Source organism: Miniopterus schreibersii (assembly GCF_964146895.1).
Source record: "Miniopterus schreibersii genome assembly, chromosome: 5".
NCBI classification, from domain to species: Eukaryota; Metazoa; Chordata; class Mammalia; order Chiroptera; family Miniopteridae; genus Miniopterus; species Miniopterus schreibersii.
This window is the reverse complement of record NC_138106.1, coordinates 40,070,502-40,097,112: the sequence shown is the minus strand read 5'-3', so window position 1 is coordinate 40,097,112 and position 26,611 is coordinate 40,070,502. Positions and strand designations below refer to the sequence as shown.

The 26,611-nt window shown below is 37.5% G+C and overlaps 1 protein-coding gene across 7 annotated transcripts in view; it reads right to left on the bottom strand.

Annotated features, from left to right (window-relative positions):
* TP63 (tumor protein p63) overlaps positions 1-26,611 on the bottom strand; it is a 201,619-nt gene that overhangs the window by 77,552 nt on the left and 97,456 nt on the right. For 3 of the 7 annotated variants that reach the window (XM_081138592.1, XM_081138595.1, XM_081138596.1), the window contains exon 1: positions 10,862-10,989. The exons of 3 other annotated variants lie outside the window; for them this stretch is intronic. In XM_081138592.1, the coding sequence (XP_080994718.1) occupies positions 10,862-10,903 (42 nt within the window). In that variant the 5' untranslated portion in view covers positions 10,904-10,989. Of the gene's footprint in view, positions 1-10,861; positions 11,044-26,611 lie in introns of those variants that run through there. One more of the 7 variants, XM_081138591.1, reaches the window with a different exon arrangement.

Below are 26,611 nucleotides of genomic sequence, written 5' to 3'. Positions count from 1 at the left end.
AAAGAGAATATAAAACTATAACCATTCTTAGGATATGTGTAATTGCCAAGAGCTAGAGTCTGAACTCCTTGGAGCTACCACCTGAAATTCACTGCAAATCTGATCAGGTCACTCCCATGCTTGAAAAACTTGAATGGGTTCCAATTCTCTTAAAAGAAAGGCCCCGATCTTTAACATGGCCTGTGCTGCAACGTTTGAAACTCCCTTTTGCTCTCTAAAGAAAGACCAAAAATAAGGCATTTCTTCAATGTTTCAAAAGCGAAAAACTTCTTCGGTCCTTAAGTCTTTTGCACATGGAAGCTGTTTCCCACTCGCCTTGAAGCTTTTAGCTTCACTGTCATCCCGCAGGAAAAGCCTTAACCAGGTAGGTATTCTCCTTTGTTTCACATTGTCATAACACTCTAACTTTCCCTTCGCGTCATATAATTATAATTAATTATTTGCATTAATAAGTTTTAATGTTGGATCTCTCTCCTAGACCATACATTTATGAGAATAAATTTATCTCACATGGTTAGTGCTGAGTCTCATACCTGGAACAGTATCTGAGACACAGTAGATGCTCAGGAAATATTTAATAAAGGAATAAATGCAAAAACTTTTAAAAATAAAAGCCCCTTTCAGAGAGGCTCTCTTTTATTCTAACACAACGAAGTATTGATTTTTATGCTGAAGTCTGTCTCCAAACTGGATTCACCTCTTCATAAACTACTGCCAGGTGAACGTTATAGTGCATCTCCAGGTAATCTCTGTGACCTCTACTTTGTGTTTTGCTTTGTTTTGGTAGGTGGGAATCGTGCTTTTAGCTCCAGCTTTTATGGGAACTAGTAGCAGAAGAGCCAGACCTGTCACTCACAAGGCAATGAGTAATACTTGGTAGCTCACACCTAGCTGGGAAGTTTATTAATGAGCTTCTACTTCCTTAAAACAAACACATACACATTTTTGTGCCAAGGCAGTGTTTTTTGTTTTTTTGTTTTTACCTAATGGTGTACATTTTGGTTCTAATGCATCTCGGTCAGCAACAAGAACCTGAATCTTTTTGGTCATATAATTAGTCACTTCCTACCGATGGTGCTTGTGGCCAAATGTGCGTTTGCTTAGGAAAGAAACCACTCAGAAAAAAGCTTACAGTAAGACGGTTTCTGGTAGATAGGCCACTAAATCGGTCCCTCCCTCTTTAAAGTCCATGATTTTCTGCCCGGTTAGCCAGAATGCATTTTAGAATAATGCCATAATTAAGGGCGCCTGCAAATGTATGTTTGGAGGAACTAAGATTGCAGTTTATCAGACTTACAGACCATTTCTTGCAAATGGTCTGAATTCATGACTTCATTTCCCAGACTTGGAAGCTCACTCTCAGAGGTTGAAAACACTAGCCATTACTTACAAAGGGGAAACTGAAGCATGAAACAAGGAGTATGTTTCTGTCTTACTATTCTATACAGATTCAAATGAGAAACACTGTTTCGTGAGCTCTAATTTGCTTCTGCTTGTCAAGTTCTTCGCTGATTGATACATTTTTTTCTTATATTTGAGATAATTGAAGTTTTCAGTTATTTACTATGCTTTGTAATTAGACATGGTGACTTATGTAACATTGGACTGTTCCTTTAAGCTGTCACTTTTAACTGCAAAATAAAAGCGAAGTCTCCAGCTAAGCAGAAGACGTGCCTTACTTTGAAAGACACTCATCTATTCATTTCATTCTATTTACCCCATTATGAAAGTAACAATCAATCAATCAGTTTAATAATTACAACAGCTCATTAGTGTCTTATTTGAACAGACAAAAACAACTGGGACACCATTTTTAAGAGAAAAATGGCAAAGATTTCTCAGACATCCTTTAATAATAACACCATAGAAAATAAAAAGGGGAAAGTGTTTGCAAATTGTCAAGCTTATTCATCCAGTGCAAACCACCCCTCATCTCTGGCGATGATGGAGAGACATGCAGGGGACAAAATGAATCAAGGGAACAGTGTGGAAGCAAGTAAACACTTTTTAAAAGGGACTGCAAAGCCAGATAAAAATCTGATTTGTTCAGTTTTTTTTCGTTTTTTTTCTTTTTTTTCTTAAATCAAACGCACTCTCTGTCCTCATGGTTAATCAATTAAGTGAAAGCAGCACCCACTTTACACTGTTTACCTCTGTTAGAGTACAAGTCATTCCTTACCCAGGAAACTGCCCTGTCTTTTAAAAATGTTCTTGCCACTTGAAGCATAATGGAAATAAATACCTACCCGGGCTCATTACACACACACACACACACACACACACACACACACATACACACACACACACACACACAAGACTTGCTAGATGTCAAGGAAAGCCATATGACTCATGGCATACAGGTGGAGTCAGGGTTTGTACAATGTGTGTGAGTGCACAGCTCTTTGCACAGGTCAGTCACAAAGAGCCGTTTCTGTAAGTGCATATAAACGTGCCATGTTGCTCTCTGAAGATACCCCTTCCAGCATACTACACATCCCCTGCCCTCCAAGGGCCTTCAGCCTAGAGATGGGGAGATGGTATCTGGTCCACATGGAGAGTAACGAGGGAGGGACAGAGAAGCACATGACTTCAGAGGAAGAAGGTGGGGGATCTGAGAAATATTTAAGGGTAAAGTAGAACCCCCAGCAGAGCATTAAAAGCTGGAAAGGATTTGTCCTGGAGAGAAATATTTTTTTTTGGGGGGGGGGGGGAGAAGGTGGACTGCAGAAAGAAGTCAGGAAAAATATCTTCTCTGAAATCTCACTGTTCTGATTTTCAGCCTTTCAGGCTCATTGGGATTGTCTATTGAAATAATTTCCCAGGCCTAAGGCTTAGAAAGGGTGTTCCACTCCACCCAGTGTAACCATTCTCTGTGTCTGTCCTGTAGAGTCCTCAGCCTTAGTCTGGTGACAGAGTCTCACATGGTCTATTTAAAAGTAATCAAGCCATTTCCAAAACATCTGATGTTGCCCTTTGAGAGGGTAATGGTTTCCCTTTTAATTCTGACTCCATCAATGGAGTGACACTAATCCAGACTGATTTGAGTAAACAGGGCATATTCCTCATTGTCTCTGTGATCTGAGAAAGAATAAACTTGAGAAAGATCACTGCCTGGATTGGAAATGGCCCCTTTGGGTGTTTTGCGCAAGCTTAAAAGAAAAAAGAAAATGCCTGTCCAGAGTTCTTTCCAAGGCAAGCTGACTTTGGGGGTGGTAATTCTCATAGGGGTATTATACTAAACTGCACCTATTAGTGGCTTTAGCACCAATAAGAAAGTAGAACAATTTCTTTTGTAGTGTTTCCAGAAGTGCTGATGAGAGTGTTTCATAAATTTCCGCCTCTGGCAACACACCATATAGTTTGACTCAAAATTCCCTCTTTCAGCTTTCATGAGGATTTTTTTTTTCCATTTAAGAAACACAGACAAGATGTAATTCGCATCACAAGTTTTGCATGAGATATCAACTTACACTCGACACACATCCACTAACATTCCAAACATGTTTTATTCTTGCCAGTTATCCTCTCACCTAAAACTGACATGGGCTTTATCTGACACCAGTTACTGAATTTTAACCTGACAGATGAATATTACCCTGTGAAGCCATCTTAGCGGGAACCTCCTATAGGACAGTCCTATTTTAGTTTGTCTTTGGAAAAGAGTGTATAAAGTTAGTCATTATCAAACACAAAATAAGGAACTTTCCAATATATGTATTTTGCACCAGATGAAAAGGAATGCTTTTTGAATAATATAGGTATGCTATATTATCAGTCCAAATAAGAAAACCAAATCTGGGGAAGTATAAAGTATTGCTTCTGAAAAGATCTCACAGACACTTCACTGAACTACTTATTTCTGCAAAGGGGATTATACAGCAATGTGTTAGTTTGTGGGAATTCATTGTTTCCCCTAATGTCTTCACAGAATTAAAATCAAGATGATCACCTGCCAATATTGGATAATTTTCTAAATCCGCTTTATGCAAGTAGAGGATTCGGTGGGTGAGGAACAGAAAGGAATGAGTTACAAGCTTGGACATCCCCTCATTTATCCTAGAGCCCAGTTCTTCCCCCTACCTATTTCCTTTGCCTTTAAATCAAGTCACTGAATTTCCTCCCCCCGTGAACATACCCTCGCCTACCCCACTATTATCCCTTTAATTGCCTACATTTTCTTCCTGGGTGGAATGGAAGCAATGAAGGAGGTTGTGGAAGGAGGGGATATTAATGTGGGTAAACGCATGTCTTTGCCCAATATTTCTCTTCAAATCTTAAATGCAAATGTGAATCCTTACATGAAATAAAATTCGAAAAATTTATGACAAAGATTTTTAAATTTGAAATATCAAGATCTTGATTTTTCTTAGTGTTTATTGTTTAATTCCAGGGGTCATTTGTTTCTTAAATGGGACATTCACACTTGCTTCTGCTCTATAATTTCCCAGTTAGAATTGGGAATTCTCACTCTTTGACAAATGTCATACTTGGCATGTTGTCTCTATTTAGCTCCAGGATTACTATTTGCATTTAGAGCAGTGACCAGAGAACAAGATTTGCTTGTCCTGATTCTAGGATGAATATTTGATAAATAAACTTGATCCTAATTAACACAGAAAATCAGTCTGGATTTTGTTCCCAGCTTTGATTAATTTTTTTAAAAAATGTAATTACTAAATCCCTATATGGGTAAGGCATCTTACCTATCTCTATAGAAGTCTAAGGAATGAGAAGAGGAAACTCTCCACTTTACCTGGCCCAAGCAATCCTTTGGGCTATCTCCTCCCTCCCTGCATCAGGCCACTTACCATCCCTGGAGCACACAGACAAAGTTTTGAATCTCGAATTCTGAACACTGCCCATGCTTTCGAAATATGCATGGGGTCTAGCTTCTAGTGAGATAAAAGCCCGTATACCATCTTTTGTTGCTGTTTCTACAAAATCCTGACATACGTAATGAACACAAATCAGTGTTTACATCAACATTCTCTTTCCAAGTCAATGTGCCATGCTCTTTTCTCTGGTCCTATACAGTTCTCCTCGTATTTTTATTCATTTTCTACCCTCGACACAGAATGACCTTCCTCCCTTCCCCCCAGGCTAAGTTCTGATCCTCAAACTATGTGAAATATGACCTTCGTCATGAAGCCATTTCACTGTCTTTGAGAGCTTTTGGTGTCTTACCGCATTCTGTTTTACACTGGAGTCATTTACGAACCCCTTATGTATGCTCTAGGATTGTGAATTCTCAGAGGGCAAGGACTGCAAGTTAGCAACCTCTGCCTTCCTTATGGTGCCTAGCACCGTGACTATACTTAACTAGTTCTGTAAATGCTGGGTTGTAAGGAAATGCTTATGTTTTTGTGGAGGAAATAATCCAAGTAGTTTGTGTGCTGGATATCAAAGTGACTATCTGGTTTACAGCCAAACTTACACTACTTGATCACTTTGGAGGTAGGAGTTGGGTAAATAAGGAAATAAAGAGTGAGGTCTTCGTTTATAGGATGACCATACTCTTCGTCTTCTAACTGAAACACTTTTGAAAGTGTAAGAGGTGCTATTAATAATTATATTTGAATAGAACATAATTACCTAAGGACAAACCATGGCTGACCGTTCCCAACTTACCTACGGCAGGAGCCACAGCTATGAAAGAGAGTTATAGACAGAAATCACGCAAGTCATGTGAGATTTTAGAAACAATCCATTTCTACTCTATCCAAAGGTCCCAAAGAAGTAATGAATATTTTTGCAAAACAGGCAGCTGATGTGCAGTGCCGAGAAAGGAGTTTAATCCTTCTAGGCAGTTCAAGCAAAGCCATTTGTTTTCCCCAAGAGCACCCTAGTGCAGATCCCATTACAGCCCTCGGTTCAAAATCCCTCTGTAGCTTACCACTGTCACTATATTAAATGTGTTACAGCCTCCATGAGCCACTGTAGCTTACATTTCCAACTTCATTTCCTTGGCCTTTCATCCTTTCAATTTCGCCTGAACTATTTGAGATTTCTGAGTACACCAGCATTCACTCCACCTGTGTTCCTTCACCTGAAAGCCTCGTTCCCTCTTATATTTCTAGGGCTTAGAAAGCTCTATGTGTCCTTCCAAGTACAGCTGCATCCTGCACGTACATGTTGACTTCCTCGACCCTCCTTCGAGGCATCTCTTTCTCTGACCTTTATGTTATTTTGCTCACACTTCTCGTATGACACTGAAGATGTGTCCTCTGTTATGTATGTACATATTTACTCCCTCTATACACTGTTAACTGTTCTTGGTGTAGGATCTGTTTCTTACTCATTTTTATAGCCATATACTATCTTATATGTAACTGATGCTCGCTAAATATTTAAGAAGGGTAAGTCTCTCCTTCGAACCTAAGTTTCTCCTCTTCAGTACTAACATTTATGACTACTGCAATTTAACTAAAAGGCATAAGTGAAAAATTATCAAATGTTTAGCAAAGTAGCACATGAATAAGCTACTGCTTCCTATTTTCTTGTGCCTCCAAAATGTGTCCTTAAGAGTAGGTTAGGAATATAATTTATAGTTTAACTTTTGGGTCAACTGTTTTACCCTGATACTGCAATCCATTCTTTTCCAGAACCAAAATTTACTACCCTACCAGATATCCTTCGCAGGCAACCGAGTCCAGTAAATTGGCACTGGGCAATAACGACCTATCAATCTTCTGACTTCCCATCATACATTTGAAAGAAAATCATGAGTCCATCGGACTTGGAAAAATTCTTATTTTCAAAACAGTAAGACTTTTATGGAAATAACCAAGTTATTTTTTACTGAGATGTCTCCTTGGCATCTGTGTTTGCTCTTCCTTATTTATTGACATAAAACAATTAGAAGTTAAAAATGTATTCAACAAGGGAAAAAGTTTAACTTCATAATACTACTGTTAAGGAAGGACTTTTTACCTTTCCCCCTCTATCCCATCAGCTCAGGTCCCACCCAAAGGAATCACACAGCTCCAAGAGAGCTTGAGAATGTTTGTAGTAGTACATTTCTCAACAGTTTGACCCATATGCTTCTTTGATCAACACAAGTCCCATGACTTCAGTCAGATGTATATTCTCTTAATATGAAAAATAAAGGATCTAAATTTTGAATATTCTCATTGTCTAAGAAAATTCCAGCAACTTGGCATTCAGAAAATGTATGTGATATGATGAAAAAAAGCAGCCACTATGTTTTCGGTTGCTCTAGCTAACCCAGGCATTCATTCATGCTTCCTACTGTACTCTCCACACACCCGTTTAGGATCATTGCTCTTCTAAAAAACAAAACAAACCAAACATGCTTTTTTCTTATCTAGGTAAAGGATAAGTGATTTATTACCACCACCCATTTTTCCAGTAGTAGTGAAGGAAGGTATGAGCGATGATCTGTGATCTAAGATCTCTTTCTCCCAGTCCCCTCTGGGCTTGAGGGCAACCAATTGTAAAACAAGAAAGGCAATCTAAGATTGCAGCATGGAGTGGGGAACACAGCCGACTGACACCTGAATTAAACCTGCAGCCTCTGCTTCTTACCAACTGTGCTGTACCTAAGGTGCTCAACATCTCAGGAGCACAACATGGAAAAGTGTAAGATAATACAATTTATCAACTATTAAGAAAAAAATCACTCGCAAGTATAAAATATGATTCAGCCCTTGGAAACGGTATTGGGATAGGAGAGACTATCTCCCTTGACCATGCAGGCCCAGAGGACAATTACGGCAACAACCTGGACTCGGAGAGCCTATGCTCCTGGCCCAGCATTTTCTTATTGCTCTCAGCTAGATTTGCACATCAGCTCTTGATGAAAACTTTTTTGGAGCATCTACTTTTACAACAGTTGTTTTTAGATCGCTCTTTCTCTGGCATTAAAGAAAAAAAGGTTAGGTAAGCAGGCTGCATTTCTACACCTTTAGCTCTCTCCACTACAGAAAGAAAAATTATTAGCCTCAATTTGTAAAGAGAGGTGTTCCAATATATGAGCCTTGAAGTCTGGTTTAGTTCTAGAGTACTGTAACCATTCTCCCAAATGCCATTTCCTTGTCACCTAGGAGCCCAGGTAGGGATTTTATAAAAATAAAAATGTCCTTCTAATGAAGAGTTTGAGAGTCTCTCTCTCACACAAACACAGACACATACACACCCCAGTTTTTGGCAAGAAAGTTGAGCTAAAACTTAATCTGTCAAGAATTTCCTTTCTTTTGAGCCTCTCTCTCCAAGTCTGAGACCAGTCCCAGAGGCTGTGTCATTCCAAGCCTAGCACAATGGCGCGGTGATTGCTTGAGGCCTCTCCATTGTAACCCAAGGGTGGAACCTTAAGCCCTGCCTGTTACACCCTGCCCCGCTCTCTTCCCTTCTGGACCCTTTCCTGTTCACTCACAGCTTCCCAAACTCCAGCTCTACTTGCGGGGAAGGAATGGAAATTTGTGGAAAATGGAGTACAGAAGAAAGAGTGTTCTTATATTATTTTTGAGTTATCAAACCAAAGAAGTTACTAGTATCTAAAATTTTTAAAATATTTGAAGTCTGAGAATGGATTACAGTTTTAAAATAATTTTGACTCTCATGACATTTTATTATCTCCCCCCCCCCCCCCCGACATTAGCTCTGCTTTTATTTCAGCAAGGTAACAGCATCACTTGCCTTTCTAGTCACAGGGGGCTCCATTACTTAGGAGGCCTATTATTTTCTTAAGTTATACCAACCTGCTCCCAGACATTCATCACTGCATCTCTCGGTCCTCCACATTAATGCATGCCTTTTTATTCTTAAGCTGTCCAATTTTTAACAATTCTTCTGTGACAATAGTAGATTGTTCTTTCCGTATTAACAATTACCAATAAACATGACTTTGAGGTGAGTCTCAAAACGTTATAACTTTGTATTAAGTTTCAGGATTCTCAGAGCCATGTGCTCCCAGACATTTCATACACTCAGACATAGAACTGCATTTTTCCTGAGGACTAAACATAACCCTATACAGGAAAGAATAAAATGGAAACCAAGGTGTAGTACACAGCCTGGATATGACATTCATGGTGGCAATATACAAAAATGTGCAGGAAGAGAGAGAAAGTCAGCCATATTTTTTCATAGATTTTTTTTCTGTGTACGTTAGCAGCATTCGAACAGAAAGCAGACAACTGATACCTTTTGAGCACCCTGACCACACATTTACCTCAAGGTTTTAAAAACTCAGACCCATGTAAAGGTATTTTCTTTCATCATAAAGATGCCACACTCTCACATACAACATGACTCTTTGCCTCCATAAAAGGCAATAATTCCTACAGATATCTTCTAATCACAGCTTTTATGTAGTTTTTTCCTTTCATGAGAAATAACAATTTCTTTCCACGTCAACTTTATACTTTTCTTATAGATATCTCTAAACCAACATTTGTCTCTGCCCCATTATGCTCAGACACACACAGCCAAATCCCAGCCTGATATTCATACTTGTCGTGAAATAGCTCACGAACAAACACAGTCAGATATGATATGAATGACAGATTTTTATTTTTTTTTAATGATTAAAACTGGACTGCAATGGATCAAATAGAAACAAGATAATCTTAACTGTTACTTCTATTTTTTTAATTGTTTGGTAACATTTCCAGCTAACTTTCAATATTAAAGTAAAACAAGAAACTCAAGTTTCTCCACTGAGGAGAATGTTTTAAAGGAAAACAGGCACTTCCTTTTCCTTCATTAGATCACTTGATATTTCCCCTGTTATATTTACACAGTTCAGGCATCTAGACAATAGCATGGTCAATATGACAGCGTGGGCTCTGCATTGCTGTCCTTCACCAGTCTTCCCTTTGCCGGTTCACTTCGCCAGATTCTAACTTTTGCCAGAGTTTTCCTGTCTTCCTTTTGCTGTCTGTGCCAGAATGCTATGCATTTTGTTTTGAATTTTAAGGAGCTCAATCTGAGTATACCAGTCTACTTTTCCAAGCATTCACCTGCAAGCATTTTCATCTGAAACACTGAACTTGCTCTCTCCACACCGCGCCCCCCCCAATGTGATTAGTGTCAACACAGCTGCCCTATTCTGAGGAATGTAAACTAATATTGTTGTTAGACCTCCCTCAACCTTAGGAAACTTCCTCAAAGCCTTACAGTCTCTTCAGGAGTTTTTTCTTATACCTTTGCCCAGTGTTTTAAATCCCTGAGACAAACATTGAGGAGAGATGAGAGAGGCAGATCATTAGTTCCTTAAATAAAATCCTATACCCTCTCATACACATTTATATGTCTGCATGCATAAATATTTAATAACACATCGCTCCAAAATAACTTTTGTCATTACACATTGAAAGTCTAAGTCCATCACCAGACAATAGAGACATTGAAATCTCCTCAGGGTTTAGGTGAGTCTCAGGATTGATACAATTCAAAACGAAGGTGGCTTTAAAAATCTCATCGGATTATTTGGAAAAAAGCTTCATTTGCTTTTAGGATGAAGCCTGGAGAGAGAACTGAGAAGTTAACTGAGTTGAGACACAGTCAACTCATATGTCTCACTGGTATGTGAGCACCCAACAGAGGAGTCATTTCAATATAGCCAGCAGAATGTGATCTGCTCTCTCAGTCTGTTCTTATAAAAGTGATTTTATAAACTTCTGAATATTATTTTTTTCAAATACATACCACCACCCAGAAAGAATAAAAATCTTACAGTCACCACAGAAACCATTAACCAAGAAAAGGAGATTCCTATATACAATTTGCAAAAACATTATGTTGAGTAACTGAGAACCACAAATATATATATAAGCTTTTATTTAAAAAATGAAAATGAAAAAGCATCTCCAGATGAAGAGCTAAAATCTAAAATCCTTACCTCACTAAATTGAGTCTGGGCATTGTTTTCCAGGTACAACATGTTAGCTGTAAGATTGATCAATGCCGCTGTCCTCTCTTCTGGCTCCAGGATTTTGCCAACCCCCCCACCCCCTCTGAGACCCTTACAATAGGAATCTACTAAGAAGATAACAGAACTCAAGTCCCTCTCTCTCCTTCTCTCTCTGTACATAATTTTAGGTTCCCTAATATATACCCAACTATAGGCATGAGGAGGCGGGACTCTTCTCTTTACCTGTCCAATCCATCAACTTCCACCTGGACTCCTCCACTCCAATGGAGTGAGGCCTCTCCCATCTCATTAAGTAGTTAGAATTCCTTATCACCAATCTTTAAAGAAAAAGAAAGAAAGAAGAAAAAAAGCCCAGGAGAGACAGACAGGTAAAACTTTCCCCTGTCTCTTTCACAGGAAAGTGCACCCTCTCCTAAAAACAAAACCAAATCTCCCCAAACAAACCACAAAGCGTACCACCAGGACTTACAGAAGGCATTTCAGAAAGTTATTCTACACTTTGCAACTGAAAAGTAAAACTTTAGGGAAAGCTTTGGGAAGGGTTTTTTTGGTTGGTTTGTTTTTAAACCTAGATGTGGAGTTTCAAAAACAATTACACAAAGTTAGAAATGAGTGAAAAATACTCAAATCCATGGTCATATTTCCTCAGTATAAAAATTGAAACTCACGGCCTGATAGCTGAAAAGTTTTAAACTCACTCTCCCCAGAGAAATGCCAGTGGTTTTATACAAAACTATGCCAGCTAAGCCACTTGATTTTTGAGAGCATGGTCCCGTTAACTTGTAAAAACAAACAAGCATCCATATTATATGCAGGAAATAGAAATCCTGGGAAATGTGCCCATTTTTTTTTTTTTTTTTTTAAGCCCTTTAAAAAAAAAACAAAAAACTGTTTCTTTCTATCATTCTTTCTGGAGACATAAAGCAATACAATAGCTTATCTATTTGAATATTTATTTTCTCTATTATTTTAGTTTTTATTAAAATTCAAAGATAACATCTTTTTCTATAAACAGGAAATAAATTACTAATAGAAAGGTTAAATCTTAAAGTGTGAGAGACAAATTAGCTTTTGCCTTAAATATATATTTATATAAATACATAAGAACATTCATATGGAATCTGGTCTTGGTTTACCACGATTTAGTGAGGATGAAATACACCCTGATGGTCATTGTGTGAGTCACTAAAATACTCATTACTGCTGAGTATTCGATGTAATTCGGTTAGATTTATATCTAAACATCATTCCCCACCCCCATAGGGGGAAGCCAATTCCCTCTGTCCTGTTAAAAGTTAAAACTGGCCCAAATATCTATAAGAGAATATTTAGATTTATTCTAAAAATTAGAAGATAAGAAAATTAGAATCCAGAATCAACTGGTATATAAACTTTAGAAATCAAGCTTGCCATGACCTTGGATATGCTGCTTCTTCCCTTCTCCTTTCTTATCAATATAAAGCGTGCACAGAAGGACGTTGTGATCTTTGGGGTGACAGTTATTTTAAAGCCTCTGATTTTCTAGCAAGAATGTTTCTTTTTTTTCTTGCAAAAGAATTCAGTAATATCATTTGATCTCAAGTGTCCAAGAATATGACAACATTCTGTAACACTACAAGTTTATATCAGAGATAATGTTTGTTTTGACACTGAAGTATTGGGACAATGACCTCTTACTACCTGTAATTAACCAAATAAGCACTGACTACAAGGCAAAACTAAAAATAAAAAATTACTTACAAAATGCAGTATAATTATTTGTACCATGTATTTAAATTCTACATCTACTGACAGCTTTAGGGTCAATAGCGGAAAGCAGATGGTTGCTTCCTTAGACCAGTGCTGTACTTCAGTGGTTCAAAAACTTGGGTGACCCTGAGAGTCATCAGGGTGCCTTTTGAAAACGGATTGCTCCAAACCTCCCAGATCAGTCTCTCCAGGAATGTGGCCTCTATGTCTGTGCTTTACATCACCTACTAGGCAATCCTGAATGAGTCAGGCTTGGGAGTCAGTGCTCTAGAGTAAACACCATTAGTTAGCACAACTGCCCAGAAAGTTACTTGATTCTTTTGTACACGAGTGAGATGTTGTCACCATTTGCACCCCTAAATCTAGGGTTCACAGTCTCAACTGTTGGTGCTGTTCTATCAAAATGTAAACAAGTTTCATCTTTCACAAAGTCAAAGGATTTGATGGACTAAAGAGTCAAATTTCATCTGTCTACCACCTCAGCCTTCAGCTTGATTAAGCCTGGCTATGTCTCTACCTAATATCTCTACCAACATTCTAAACAAAATCTAAGACCTTCATATCTTATATGTAAGATATGATATACCTCCCATGGCTGCTTTGGGTATTTGAGGGAATAGAGTTCTGGAGGACTGGGGTTATGGGAGTAACTAGGAGACACAGGCTCTGTTTCCAGCTCTACCTTCATCTAGCTCTGTGGCCTTAGGGCAGGTTACTTAACCACTCTGGATTCAGGTTCCTCACTTGTGAAATGAGGGGCAGACAAAATGATTTCTAAAGAGCATTATTACAAAGATAAGAGTCTCTATCCAGAATTCACGAAGTGATTGAGAGGATTATTTACATTTTTCTTATTTTACTTGAATATTTGTACCTTAATTTGCTCATCTCCCTGAACTGATAATTGAAGCACTGGAGTTAGTTCCACAGATACTAAAATACTTAAATGACATGAAGGAGAAAGTACAATGTGTTGGGGGAAAATTTGTGGTTTTTGCTTTAAGAAATCTTTACAACAACAAAAATTAGCTAATAATGCATTTAAATTTGAAGCTAGCACAAACATTTCCATAAAAGAGCTAATTAAAGTATATCTGATAACATTTAATTTCAGAATTAGTGTGAATACTTGCTGTAAATACCATACATTTACTTAAGCAGGAGGTTATTTACTGCCTTTGCCACAAAACAATGCTTATCCTGGGATCTCAAATGTTTAGTACTGTGTATTAATTTTCCTAACAACCTAGTGACGTAGGTAAGTATTATTATCCTCATTTTGCAAATAAACACACTCAAGACTCTAAGTGGGTTTCCCAAGCCCTTGGGAGTGAGAACAACTCTATTTGGAGAACACAACTTTCCTCAGCCATTTCCCTCAGATTTTTCGAAGCTTCATGGCCTCAGAATTAGGGGTCAGCACTGCCTCCTGGATGAAGATACCCTTGCTATAAATCCAATGTGTTGGCAGAAGTCTTCCAAGATGTAGGGATAACACATATCCTTTCCTGAAAGAATACTGTTAACATTTTCTTGAATACCCTTTTTAAAAGTTATTTATGGAAGAGCTCTTTGTACATTAAAGGTATTAACCCTTTATCATAAGTGCTGCAAGTATTTTGTGTAAGGTTAGGTAAAGAACAACATGTTCCCTCTAGAACTCTGAAAGTAAAAACTGGAAGCATTTTGTGCTTCTGGATCTGTGTCTGCACTCAGTGGTGGCCTGTAGATGTAGAGAGTAGGGAAATCTCAGGTTTCATGAAACCAGGGAATGCAGATAAGTGTGGTAGTGGGCTTTCTCATGAAGATCTTAATTCTATTGAATTAAGAGAAAAGAGAAGTTAGACGAGGGTTGGGTAAATTTGGCAGGATTGGGTAGTCACTTATTAAAGTAAACAAAGGTTGTTTTAGAGCAGCAGTTGAGACACTGAGAAAGAATATGTACCTGGTTCTAAACATGTCAACCCTTCTAAAGGAGTGGATAGGAAAGGAGATATCCAGTACTGCCTCCCTTCCCTGTTAGAGCCCCCTCACCATCACTTTAACTTTCCTAAACAACAACTCTGATCATGTCACTCCTCAGGCTACCTTGATGCCAATGGGACAAAACCAAGTGTTTACACAAGTACTCAAGGCCCTTTCGAGTCTGTTCCCAAGCTATCCTCTCAGCCTCATGTTCCCTGTATGCCACTCTGCTTGCCACATTCTGGTCCCTGATGATCATTTCTGCCCCTCTGCTCACTCTGGTCCCTTAGTTTAAAATGCTTTTATTCCCTTTAACTGATAAATGAAAACATTTTCAGATTTTTTAAATGCCACCTTCATGAGGATTTCTCCAATTCTATAGTTGAAGTTCAATCTTCCCTTGTGTGATTGTATATTTTTAAAAAACAATAAGATACTATCTTACAAGGCAAAAAGTGCTGTACTTCTCTGTCTCCCCCACTAGGCCATGAACTTTTGAGATCAGAGTGCATTCCTATTCATCATATCCCATTTTGTGTCTAAAAGCTTGAAGAATTCAATTGAACAGTTTAATTCTCTAAGAAAGAACTAGGAAGTTGAGCAGTAGACTCCTTACCCAAAGTATTTGTTATGACACAGAAGCCTTTTTATAGGAATCAATGCACAGTATCTAATTGAAGTAGGAGAGGAAAAATTGCTTTCAATCCAGGCATAGTACCTCAAACCCTGAATAATTATTTGTCAAAAAAGAAAATTGTCAGCATGATAAACCTGCCATAGGCAAAAAGATTGGACTTTCATAGAGCATGTGTGAAAGCTAAGAAATGTTGGGACTTTCCATCTGCTGCTGAACTACATCAATTAGATTATTTGAAAGTCAGCTACCATAAAGCTAAAGGATGACCAACAGAACACCTGCAGTAACTTTCAAAGCTCTGATCTTTTCCAAGTTAAGTGATTTCTTTCCCTTCCTGCTTCAAATAGGTGAGAAAATTAGCATTTGTAGAAACTATTGAAGGCCACAGAATTAATTCAACTAGATTAATTTTCTCTTTAGTTCAAGGATATATTCCAAAACAAGGTATAAGATCACATTCATTTTAAGGTCACTAGCTGGGCTCTGAAAAATGCGTAACCCTTGTGGGCGTAGGAGGGGAGATGAGTTTTATCCTAAATCTTATGGTTGTACTCAAGCTATAATTTATTTTTGTAGATCTTCAGGTAAAATGTAAGATGGTGGTCAGGCTTTAGATTCTGTCTCTTTGCATTTTTCATGGGCCAGGTACTCTTCAAAGCACTTTGTATATCAAACTAATTTAATTATCAAAAATATGTGATTTAGGTATTGTTCTTATCCCTGTATCAGATGAAGATAAAGACACTGAGATGCAAATATTAAATTGTGAAATCGATAGAACCTGTACATTTTGGCCCCAAAATGTACTCAAACATTGTGCTGTACAGTTAGATTGTATCTTCATGTACTCTCCCACCAGTAGTTATTCCTCCTTCAAAGTCCTGTCCATGGCAGTGGCACAGCTCATTGACCAGAGATACCATGTTCCATGATTATAATAACAACAGTATTTCTAACCACTTCTCCAGATTTAAATAGTCTGTTGCTTTTGAAGGGCTCCAAAACAGTCTATGTAGAAACAAATGTACAGAGATAATATAATCTCTGCTCACATTTTCTTTCATTCTGCATTTGAAAAATTTTCGATTGCAAAAATGTTATATTTGTAGGCAAAAATAAAAATTAGAAAAAAATGCTGTTTGTTCTCCTGTGTTTATGTATGTATTCTGTAAACAAAATTAGTATCATACTCAACATAATTTTTTTAAGTTATAGTATCAAGAGCATTTAAGCATTCTTACAATTAAAAGTGCTGGGTCAAAGGTTACAACATACTTGTCACTTGTTAGGTAGAGGATTAAGTTACTTTCCAAAAGGACTACATTGAATTGCATTCTTATGAGGTTAAGGGCCACATGTTAAGGATTATCTTTAACAACATTAAATTGAAAAAATATTTTCTTATTTTAATGTGAATCCCCTTGATTGCTAGTGAGATTTGATTTTATGTATTTCAATGTTTATTAGCCCTTTGCATTTCTTTTTAAAAAGATCTATTAATGTCTCCTCCATCCAACCTTACTCCATAAGAGTAGCAGTGTTTTCCTTATTAATAAAGATATTACCCTTTGACATGTTTTCCAAGTTTATTTGCTTTTTAATATTTTACATACATATAAAGAAGAACTCTGATTACTTTATTACATAAAAATAACATTTTAGTGGTCATTTATCTTAGAACCTAGAGGTAAAATTTTGATGTACTGTCCTCCAGAGATACATATTCTGTGCAATTTTGTATGTCTTGCAAACTACATATGATAGTATATATTAAAAATATTTTGTTAAGTGTGTATACATGTGTCTGTATAAATATATACATTTGCCTAATTTAAAAAATTAACCTATTAATATGAGTGCATACTCAGGTAATTACATGGTTTTTTTCTAACACACAATGTTTTAAAAGTGCTACAGTCCTACTGAATAAATTTAGCTATTTTCCATTAATTGGGCTTTCAATTTTCTTCTTTCTTTAACACTATAAACTTAAAGCAAAAAGTACTATACTATCAGAAGCTAAGTTATTTAATTAAAAAATAAAATATTTAAAGCCCAATAGATATTACTACATTGATTTCCAGATATTATAACAGTTTATGCTTAGACCAAGAATGTAAAACAGAGCTCACTCTACCACAACATCATTAGCAGCTCCTATTATTTAAAAGATTTTTGATATTTTTAGAGTAAAACCTCACAAACAAAATTAATTTCCTTCTATTGCTAGTATATATTATTCATTGAAGTTAAACACACTCATCTCCATCACCATTGACTGGGCTACTGCGAAAGAGCAGGTCTCTAAGTCAGACCAACTTGTGTTTGTTTGGAAACTGGCCTGTTTGCTTAGCATCTTAAATTTTTATCTATAAGATCAAAATTTCACCCCCTATTATAACATTTAACTTCCTAACCAAGCACATGGCAGCAAATAGCTTATGATTATTTTTAAATAGATTTTAGTACCCTTTTATCATTTTGTTTATTCATATCTGTAGTTCCGGACATGGCGAACTAAATACCTTCTATAAATTCTTATTTTTTAAAACATAAGATTTTCTAACGTTTCAGTAAATAGTCTGATTAAAACTATATGTAATTGTTTTCCTATCTGCTTACAGTCATACCCTCCAAATGGCTGTGGCCACAGACAGTACAGCCAGTTGTCAGCCTGGAGCAGAGGAAAGAGCCCTGGAACCCACAGCAGAAGCATGAGGTCCAGACTCACCTCCATGGTTTTGAGTTAATTCCTTTGGTTGAATGGATAGATTCATTCAAGCTTTTTGCAGAACATATAACCTTTCCTTCTTGTTCCATACCAGGATATATTGCAATACAAGACCAGCTTTCAAATAATTTACCCTACCAAAAACCATAAGAAAGACAACCTGTCATGCCTGTAGGTATCATGCATTTCCCAAGGGTCATGGATGTTGGGTTAAGTTCTGGCTCTGCACAAACAGTTATATTACCTGAAGAAGGGCATTTCCCCTCCATCTTGTAGTTTTCCAGTCTGTTCATTGCACTTAGTTTTGTTATATATATACATTTTTAATGTTTCTTTATCTTTATTGTTGAGACTATTACAGATGTCCCCCTTTTAAACCCACTGATCCCCTCCACTCCACATCCATCCCACCCCCAAGCCCTCCCCATACCAATGTCTGCGTCCATGGGCTATGCCCATAAACACACAAGTTCCTTGATTAATCTTTCCCTACCCACACTCCCCTCCCCGCCTTCCCTCTGAGATCCCTCAGTTTGTTCCAAGCTTCTATGTTTCTGGATCCACTTTGTTCATCAGTTTATTTTGTTTATTATATTCCACACATAAGTGAGATCATGTGGTACTTGTCTTTCTCTGACTGGCTTATTTCACTTAGCATAATACTCTCTAGTTCCCTCCATACTGTGCCAAATGCCAAAAGGTCCTTCCTCTTCACAACTGCATAGTATTCTATGGTGTGAATGTCCCACAGCTTTTTTATCTACTCATTGATGGACACTTGAGCTGTTTCCAAATCTTAGCTATTGTAATTTGTGCTGCCATGAACATAAGGGTGCATAGATTCTTTGCAACTGGTGTTTGAGGTTCCTTAGGATATATTCTTAGAAGTAGGATCTCTGGGTCAAATGGCAGGTCAATTTTTAATCTTTTGAGGAAACTCCACACTGCTTCCCATAGTAGCTGCACCAGTCTGCATTCTCATAAGCATCTTCTACTACTGTGATCCTGGTCTCCTGGGAGTTCATGTGTGTCTATTTAACCATGGTCTGAATTTCACTATTAACGAAGACAGACAATGTCCCTATCAACTTTCTATCTCATGTCTTTTCCTTGTGTTGTTTTCTTCCTCAAGAGCCTGTGAGGCCGTTGATTTTACAGACCAGTTTATTTCTGTCAAGCTTGCAGCCCTGGAAATTTTAGGCTTCACTTTTACTTCCTCAACTTTTCCCTCCTCAGCACAAATAATAGGTAGGGCTGACGATGCCTTATGCTTCCTAGAGGCTGTATTTTGAGGCAATGCTACTTTTTTCCTTACACAAATCCTCTTTGCCCTTTCTAAGAAAAAAAAAAAATTCCTAGGCAAAATAAAAAGGAGGTGTATTTACTTTGGAGTCCTAGATGAACTCCAGCAGGAAAAAAATCACATTTTGCCTCTTTTAATTCAGATGCTCAGAGAGTTCCAGTGTCTTCTCTCTGTGACAATAGGCCATGGGGTTAAAAAGACCTGTCTCTGGAAACAATTTCTGCTCACTCTAAGGATGGAGTATAGGGGACCTTGGCCCACCAAAACAATACAAACATCACATACCCCTATGTTTATTGCGGTGTTATTTACAAAAGCCAAACTATGGAAGTAGCCCAAGTGCCATCAACAGACGAGTGGCTAAAAAAGCTGTGGTATATATATACAATGGAATGTTACTCAGCCATTTATAAGAAACAAATCTTAATATTTGCAAAAGCATGGATGGACCTACAGGATATTATGCTAACTGAAATAACCCAGAGAAAGAAAATACTATATGATTTCACTTATATGTGGAATTTAAACAAAAATATAAACAAACAAACAAAGTAGAAACAGACTCAGAGATACAGAAAACAGACTGAAGGTTGCCAAAGGGGAAGGAGAATGGGGGGCTGTTCCTAAGAAAAAAAACAATTCCTAGGCAAAATAAAAAGGAGGTATATTTACTTTGGAGTCCTAGATGAACTCCAGGGGAGAAATCACATTTTGGTAAAAAAGATAAAGGGATTGAGAAGTACAGATTGGTAGTTACAAAGCAGTCAAGGGGAGGTAAAGTATGCAGAGGAAATATAGTCAATAATTTTGTAATAACTATGTATGGTACCAGTTGAGTACTGAAAAATATCAGGGGGGACACTTTGTAAAGTATATGATTGTCTAACCAGCATGCTGTACATCTGAAACCAATACAAATAATATTGAATGTGAATAGCAATTTAAAACCAATAAAATAATAAAATAAATATAAAATAATAATAATAATAAAGACATCAAAATAAGTAGCTTCCTCGTGTCATTTTTGTCCTGAGTAGGGAAGAAAGTGAAGCATTCCTGGAATAGAAAGCAGGGCCTACAAAGGAAGGTTTGGAGGTGAAACTTGGGAATTGTTTACCAAGATGGAAAACCAAATCCAACTTCAAGAATACATGCCAATGTAGTGGTAACAACCCCACGAACAATTCTAGCTTTGAAAAATTCTATATTTCTGCTAGGATAGTCTTAATCAAGTATTTCTAAGGAAAAAGTCCTATTACTGGGCAAAGAGAGCTGCAGTAGTTTAGAGCTAATAATAAGAGCATTAGGAAATGTATCATGCATTGCAGCTTAAGAGTACATATATCTTATATTTTATAATTTTGCAGCTTGGTATACCCCAGTTCCTCTATTCTCTCTAAAGGCAAACTCAAATATGCTCTTTAACCCTCATATAACTTGTTACCTCTGTTTTAGTCAACGTTTGAGTGTCTTCTATGTACCCAGCATTGTGTTAGCATCTGTGGATCTGTTTTTGTCTCCCCTAGGCAGCCAGTTGCTTTTGCCTCTAAATTTTTACCCAATTCTGGGGATACCTAAATTATTATAGATCCATCTCATTATTTTTTTATTCTGTTTTCATGAACCTCAGACTAAAAAATGAGATTGGGAGCAAGGGTGATGCCTGATTTAGTTCTGTACACTTCCTGCAGTTTAGGAAGTTTGCAGAATCTGCACTCAGATTCTGTTTGCCAGGTGACTATTCTGATTTGAACCATGAGATCTGCCAGTAAAGCAGGCATGGCCTTATTACCCCCAATTCTCAGATAACAAAATCAGGTGACAACAGAGTTAAATGTCATATTCAAGTTCACACATAAACGGTGCTTAAGGCTGCATGCTCTCCTGTGCCACACAAGTTGCCCTGTCACAGAAGAGATAACCCGCTCTCACGCACGTCCCAACAATGGGGAGGAATTCCATCTGGAGCAAATCAATTTGTTTGCATGCTCTACAGGAGAAATAAGAGATCCTGTGGCCACGAGTGACTCCCAAAGATACTATTTCCCCTTTAGTAGCTTTTTTCTCTTTATGTCGATCTCCTGAGCTTCCTACTGCTACAGTCACAATAAACCGACTTAATTTCAGCTTCCCAAGCCTGATTTGCAACTCGATTAAAAAGTGGTGCAATCAAGTAGGCATGCCTCTGGGACCCGGTGGTTAAGCCAGATCTTCTGGCCTAAGGAGGCCACTGCTTGATTTTGTGAAAAAACATTATCTGCATGGATCTTTACCTGGACTACTATGCAACAGTTATCACAAAGAGATTGTAAAAAAGACTCAAGAGGAGTGCTGCATCTGAAACAACAGGTAATTTTCAGCAGACTGAAATGTGCTTTAGGATTAAAATATATGTTGCTTAAAAGTAAAGCGAAATTAAGTTTTATATCCTCCTAATAACAATAAAGAGATAATTTCTTTGGGTAGAAACAAGTACAGTTGCATTCACATCCCAGAAAGAACGTGTGGCAAATAATCTGAACACATTATAAATACTCTGAACACAAGCATACACACACAGTGGAGTGGCCAGCTCCAACAAAAGGAAAAAATAAACCTGAGAATTATTTGTCAACTCATAAAATAAAACTGAGAAGTTATTTGTTTAAAATTATTTGCTAAGTGAATGGAATGGGTTTACTACTCAAATCTTAATCAACTGTGCAGTCTTCTTTAATCATTCCCTTTCATTCATGAGGTTTTGTAACTCAGACGGTTTCTCTGCAGGGTAAGGTGTTTAAGCTACAGTGTCAAAGCTGAGTCAATGACAGTATGAGTGGTGTGTCTTGAATGTGTGAGTAAGATTATGACCAAACCAGAGCACAGGTGCTTCAGAGTCTGAGCATCTCTTTAAAATACATATTTAGCTTCTTCCCTCTAAACTCATTCTTCCAATGGCCCACATTCCTATAATTTTTATTTGGCAACCATAATAAAATCTTAGTCATAATCAATACCTAGAAGACCAGGTAAACTAAAACTCATGGGCCAGAGCTGAGTCTTTATAATTGAGAAGGGATTTGGAAGAAGAGGAAGAGAAAGAAGACATTCCTAAAATAAAACAACAGCATGGGCCAAAAGACAGAGACATTAAATTATGTATTCAGAACAATAAGATGGAGCTTGGCGAGTGTGGAAGGACATAGGAGATGGAAGACAGACTAGGAAAGATATATTGGAATAAGATTAGACTGTGGTGGAGTTGAATTCTTTTCATTTTTATTTTATTTTTTTATATTTAAGGTAATTAAGCCTTTATAATTTATGACAACTTTCCTGAAGATAAAGGTCTGAGGTAGATCACCTCTTTTCTCCTATGGTTCCATTTTTCTAAGTCCTTGGATTAAACATAGAAAATCTTCATGTGAACTGAAAGAATATAAAAAATACCCTAGAATTCAAAGAACTGTCTTCTGCCATTGCTATCACCAAAGATCAACATCAACTGCTCTTCTCTGTCTCATCTTCTCTGAAGAAGTGTGCCTTCCAAGTCCACCCAACTGTCACAACAGCATTTGCCCTCTGACCTTCAGCAAATAATGCACAGAATGCCTTTGTAAACTGCTGGATGCTATATCCTTGTTTCTTTAAAGACTGACCTGCAAGGTTAATTACAAAGTTCAATGTTCTGTCCACCAGGGCTGACATTTACATTCAGATTCACAGCCTTGGAGAACTCTAACCCGGCAGGGGCTGGCCTCTGTTCTGGGCACAATTTAAAAATTCCAAATACAAGGTCTAATTTCTTTATCATTACACTTCTATGAGACTATGAGTCTAAGTAGTTAGCAACCAATTAAGGGTTGGCTCATAAATACTTTCTCCATTATTTCCTAGGACTGTAAGGGGACACACTCATAACAATAGTCTACTTTCCCTTCTTGTGCCCTAGTAGGAACATCAGGGAAAGGAGAAAGGGCTCTGTCACTTTTATTGAGAAAAAAATGTGGTATTGCAAAGATAAGAGATGGAAGAGAATGCCTGGCTTATAGTGAAGATAATATGAGCAGTAATTCTAAGCACTGGTAAAAGTAGAACTGAAGAATAGTACATCATTAAGAAACTTTAGAAATCATATAACCAAACACTTTCATTTTAGAGACAAGTGATATAAAACCCAAAAGTAGAAAATAAATGTCCTGATGCTTTGCAACTATTTTATGAATGTGAAATGGCTCTCTTCATTCTCTGTACTGCATCCCAATTTAAAAGAATTGCATTACCCACTGCATTTAACTAAGAGAACTACATGTTTACATATGTTGCCATGGCTTGTTTTCCAAGGGTACCAAAACCAGCTCAAGTTCTGCTTTGAAATTTGTTAAGTTTTGGTTTCTAGAACACGTTTTCTAATAAACACATGAAGGTATTAGTAAATGCTGACCTCTATTTCTCTCTGGTGGAAATATTTTCAATTCTAAATTTAGGCATTCTAAAAGGTAAAAAAAAAAAATTAAAAAATGAGTTAAATAAGGGAAAGTTAAATATTAGTAAAAAATGATGACTAGATACTTTAGACATTCAAAGGAGGATAATGGATACACAGGTACATCAAAAGATACCTCACAAAAACCTGGAAGCAAAGCTCACCAAAGCAAAAAGCACAACAAAACTAAGTGGAAACAGAGAGGAAAAAGTGACATTAGGATATAGATAGTTGGGTAGAAGGTAGCTCTTACCTTCACTGAAAGGACAGAACTTGAATCTAGCAAGAGCAGCAGCACCCTCTAGGTTTGGGGTGAAAAAAGGAAATAAGACTGACTTAGAGGAGAATAAGTTTGGAGCTTTAAAAACCTATCTACCTATTAAGTTAAATCAAGTGGACAGTCCATGGCCAATGAGTTATTCATATGTAGTTTTTAACTCAATTTCTTTTCTGTAGGGCATTAACTTGCACCCAAAACAGTCAATTGAGTACCTGGGCCTTGAGGATATATTTGGTGACAGGATTTGCTAATATTTTGTACAGCAGCTTATAATAACAGACTGAGGTGCTGTATCTGATGCTACAGTTGAAAGCACTTTGAACTTAGCTTGAAGAGCAGTGGCTTTGAGTTAAATGGTCTGCCTTAAAAAGTATTGGTTCTGATAGTTAAGTCTGTGGGGTTGGGGAAAACTAAAACTGTGTTTTCACTTTTATTAAATGCAGATACCACCAACTACATCACTTCACTTTCAATGTAACTGAGGATTGTCAAATGAGATAAAGTGCTTTCTAAACTATAAAGAGGAAGGTAAAAGTAGAGGACATTAGAATAACCAATAGTATACTGAGATTGCCAAAACAGTGATACATACAGTATCTGTGTGTTCTACATATCAGATCCCTTCCCCAGAAACATACACAGACACACAATTTCTTTCTTGCATTATCTCAACTAGAGAACCATCAGCTCACAAAAGAATCTGGTCACATTGAAAGATGGCTGCAGAGGCACAATTAAGTATACATTGTTCTCTTTCATCTTCTGCCAAGTATGAAATGTGTTTTAAAGGAAATGCTGTTTGTTAAAAGATATTAAGTTATACTACAAAGCCACCGTAATCAAAACTGCCTGGTACTGGCACAAGAACAGACATATTGATCAGTGGAACCGAACAGAGAACCCAGAAATTGACCCATGACATTATGTTCAATTAATATTTGACAAAGGAGGCAACAACATACAATGGAGTAAAGACAGTCTTTTCAATAAATGGTGTTGGAAAAATTGGACAGATACATGCAAAAAAATGAAACTGGACAACCAACTTACACCATACACAAAAGTAAATTCAAAATGGATAAAAGACTTAAATGTAAGGCGTGAAACGATAAAAATCCTAGAGGAAAACATAGGCAGTAAAGTCTCAGACATCTCTCGTAGCAATATGTTTGCTGATACATCTCCTAGGGCAAGAGAAACTAAGGAGAAAATAAACAAATGGGACTGCATCAAAATAAAAGCTTCTGCACAGCAAAAGAAATCATCAACAAAATGAAAAAGGAGCCCACTGTATGGGAGAACATATTTGCCAATGACACATCAGATAAAGGGTTAATATCCAAAATATGTAAGGAACTTATACAACTTAATAAAAGGAAGACAAACAATCCAATTAAAAAATGGGCAATGGACTAAATAGACACTTCTCCAAAGAGGACATACAAATGGCTAAGAGACATGAAAAAATGCTCAACGTCACTAATCATCAGAGAGGTGCAAATTGAAACCACAATGAGGTATCACTTCACACCTGTCAGAATGGCTGCCATCAACAAGTCAAGGAACTACAAGCGCTGGCGAGGGTGTGGAGAAAGGGGCACCCTAGTACCCTGCTGGTGGGAATGCAGATTGGTGCAGCCACTATGGAAAGCAGTATGGAGTTTCCTCTAAAGATTAAAAATTGACCTGCCATTTGACCCAGAGATCCCACTTCAAGGAATATATCCTAAGGAACCCCAAACACCAATCTCAAAGAACTTATGCATCCCTATGTTCATAGCAGCACAATTCACTATAGCTAAGATTTGGAAACACCCCAAGTGCCCATCAGTAGATGAGCGGATAAAAAAGCTGTGGCACATTTACACCATGGAATACTACACAGCTGTGAAGAGGAAGGACCTTTTGGCCTTTGGCACAGCATGGAGGGAACTAGAGAGTATTATGCTAAGTGAAATGAGCCAATCAGAGAAGGACAAGTACCAAATGATCTCATTTATATGTGGAATGTAATAAACAAAATAAACTGATGAACAAAGTGGATCCAGTAACATAGAAGCTTGGAACAAACTGAGGGATCTCAGAGGAAAGGCAGGGAGAGGTGGGTGGGGAGAGATTGATCAGGGAACTTGTGTCTTTATGGGCATGGCCCATGGACGTGGACATTGGTGTGGGAAGGGCCTGGGGGTGGGATGGAGGTGGGGTGGAGGGGATCAGTAGGGTTAAAAGGGGGACATCTGTAATGGTCTCAACAATTAAGATAAAGTAAAAAAATAAATAAATAAAAAATAAAGCTTGAGTGAAAAAAAAATAAAGGAAATGTTGTTTGTTAAAAGAAAGCAAATTTGTCTTTAGACAAATCATAAGACTTGAATCATCTAGTCATGAATCAGTGGTGTTTTCTTTTTAAGTTTACATATCCAGTGATAACTGTATGCTCTTCAGGGAACACAGATTGGATGAATCTGTGTTCTCTCCCCTCCTAAGGTTATGCCAGTTGCTTACATATTATAATTATGGAATTAAAGGCCAGACTGCTTTGGGTGGTTAGAGCTGATGACCTTTAAGATCTCTCCTAACCATAACA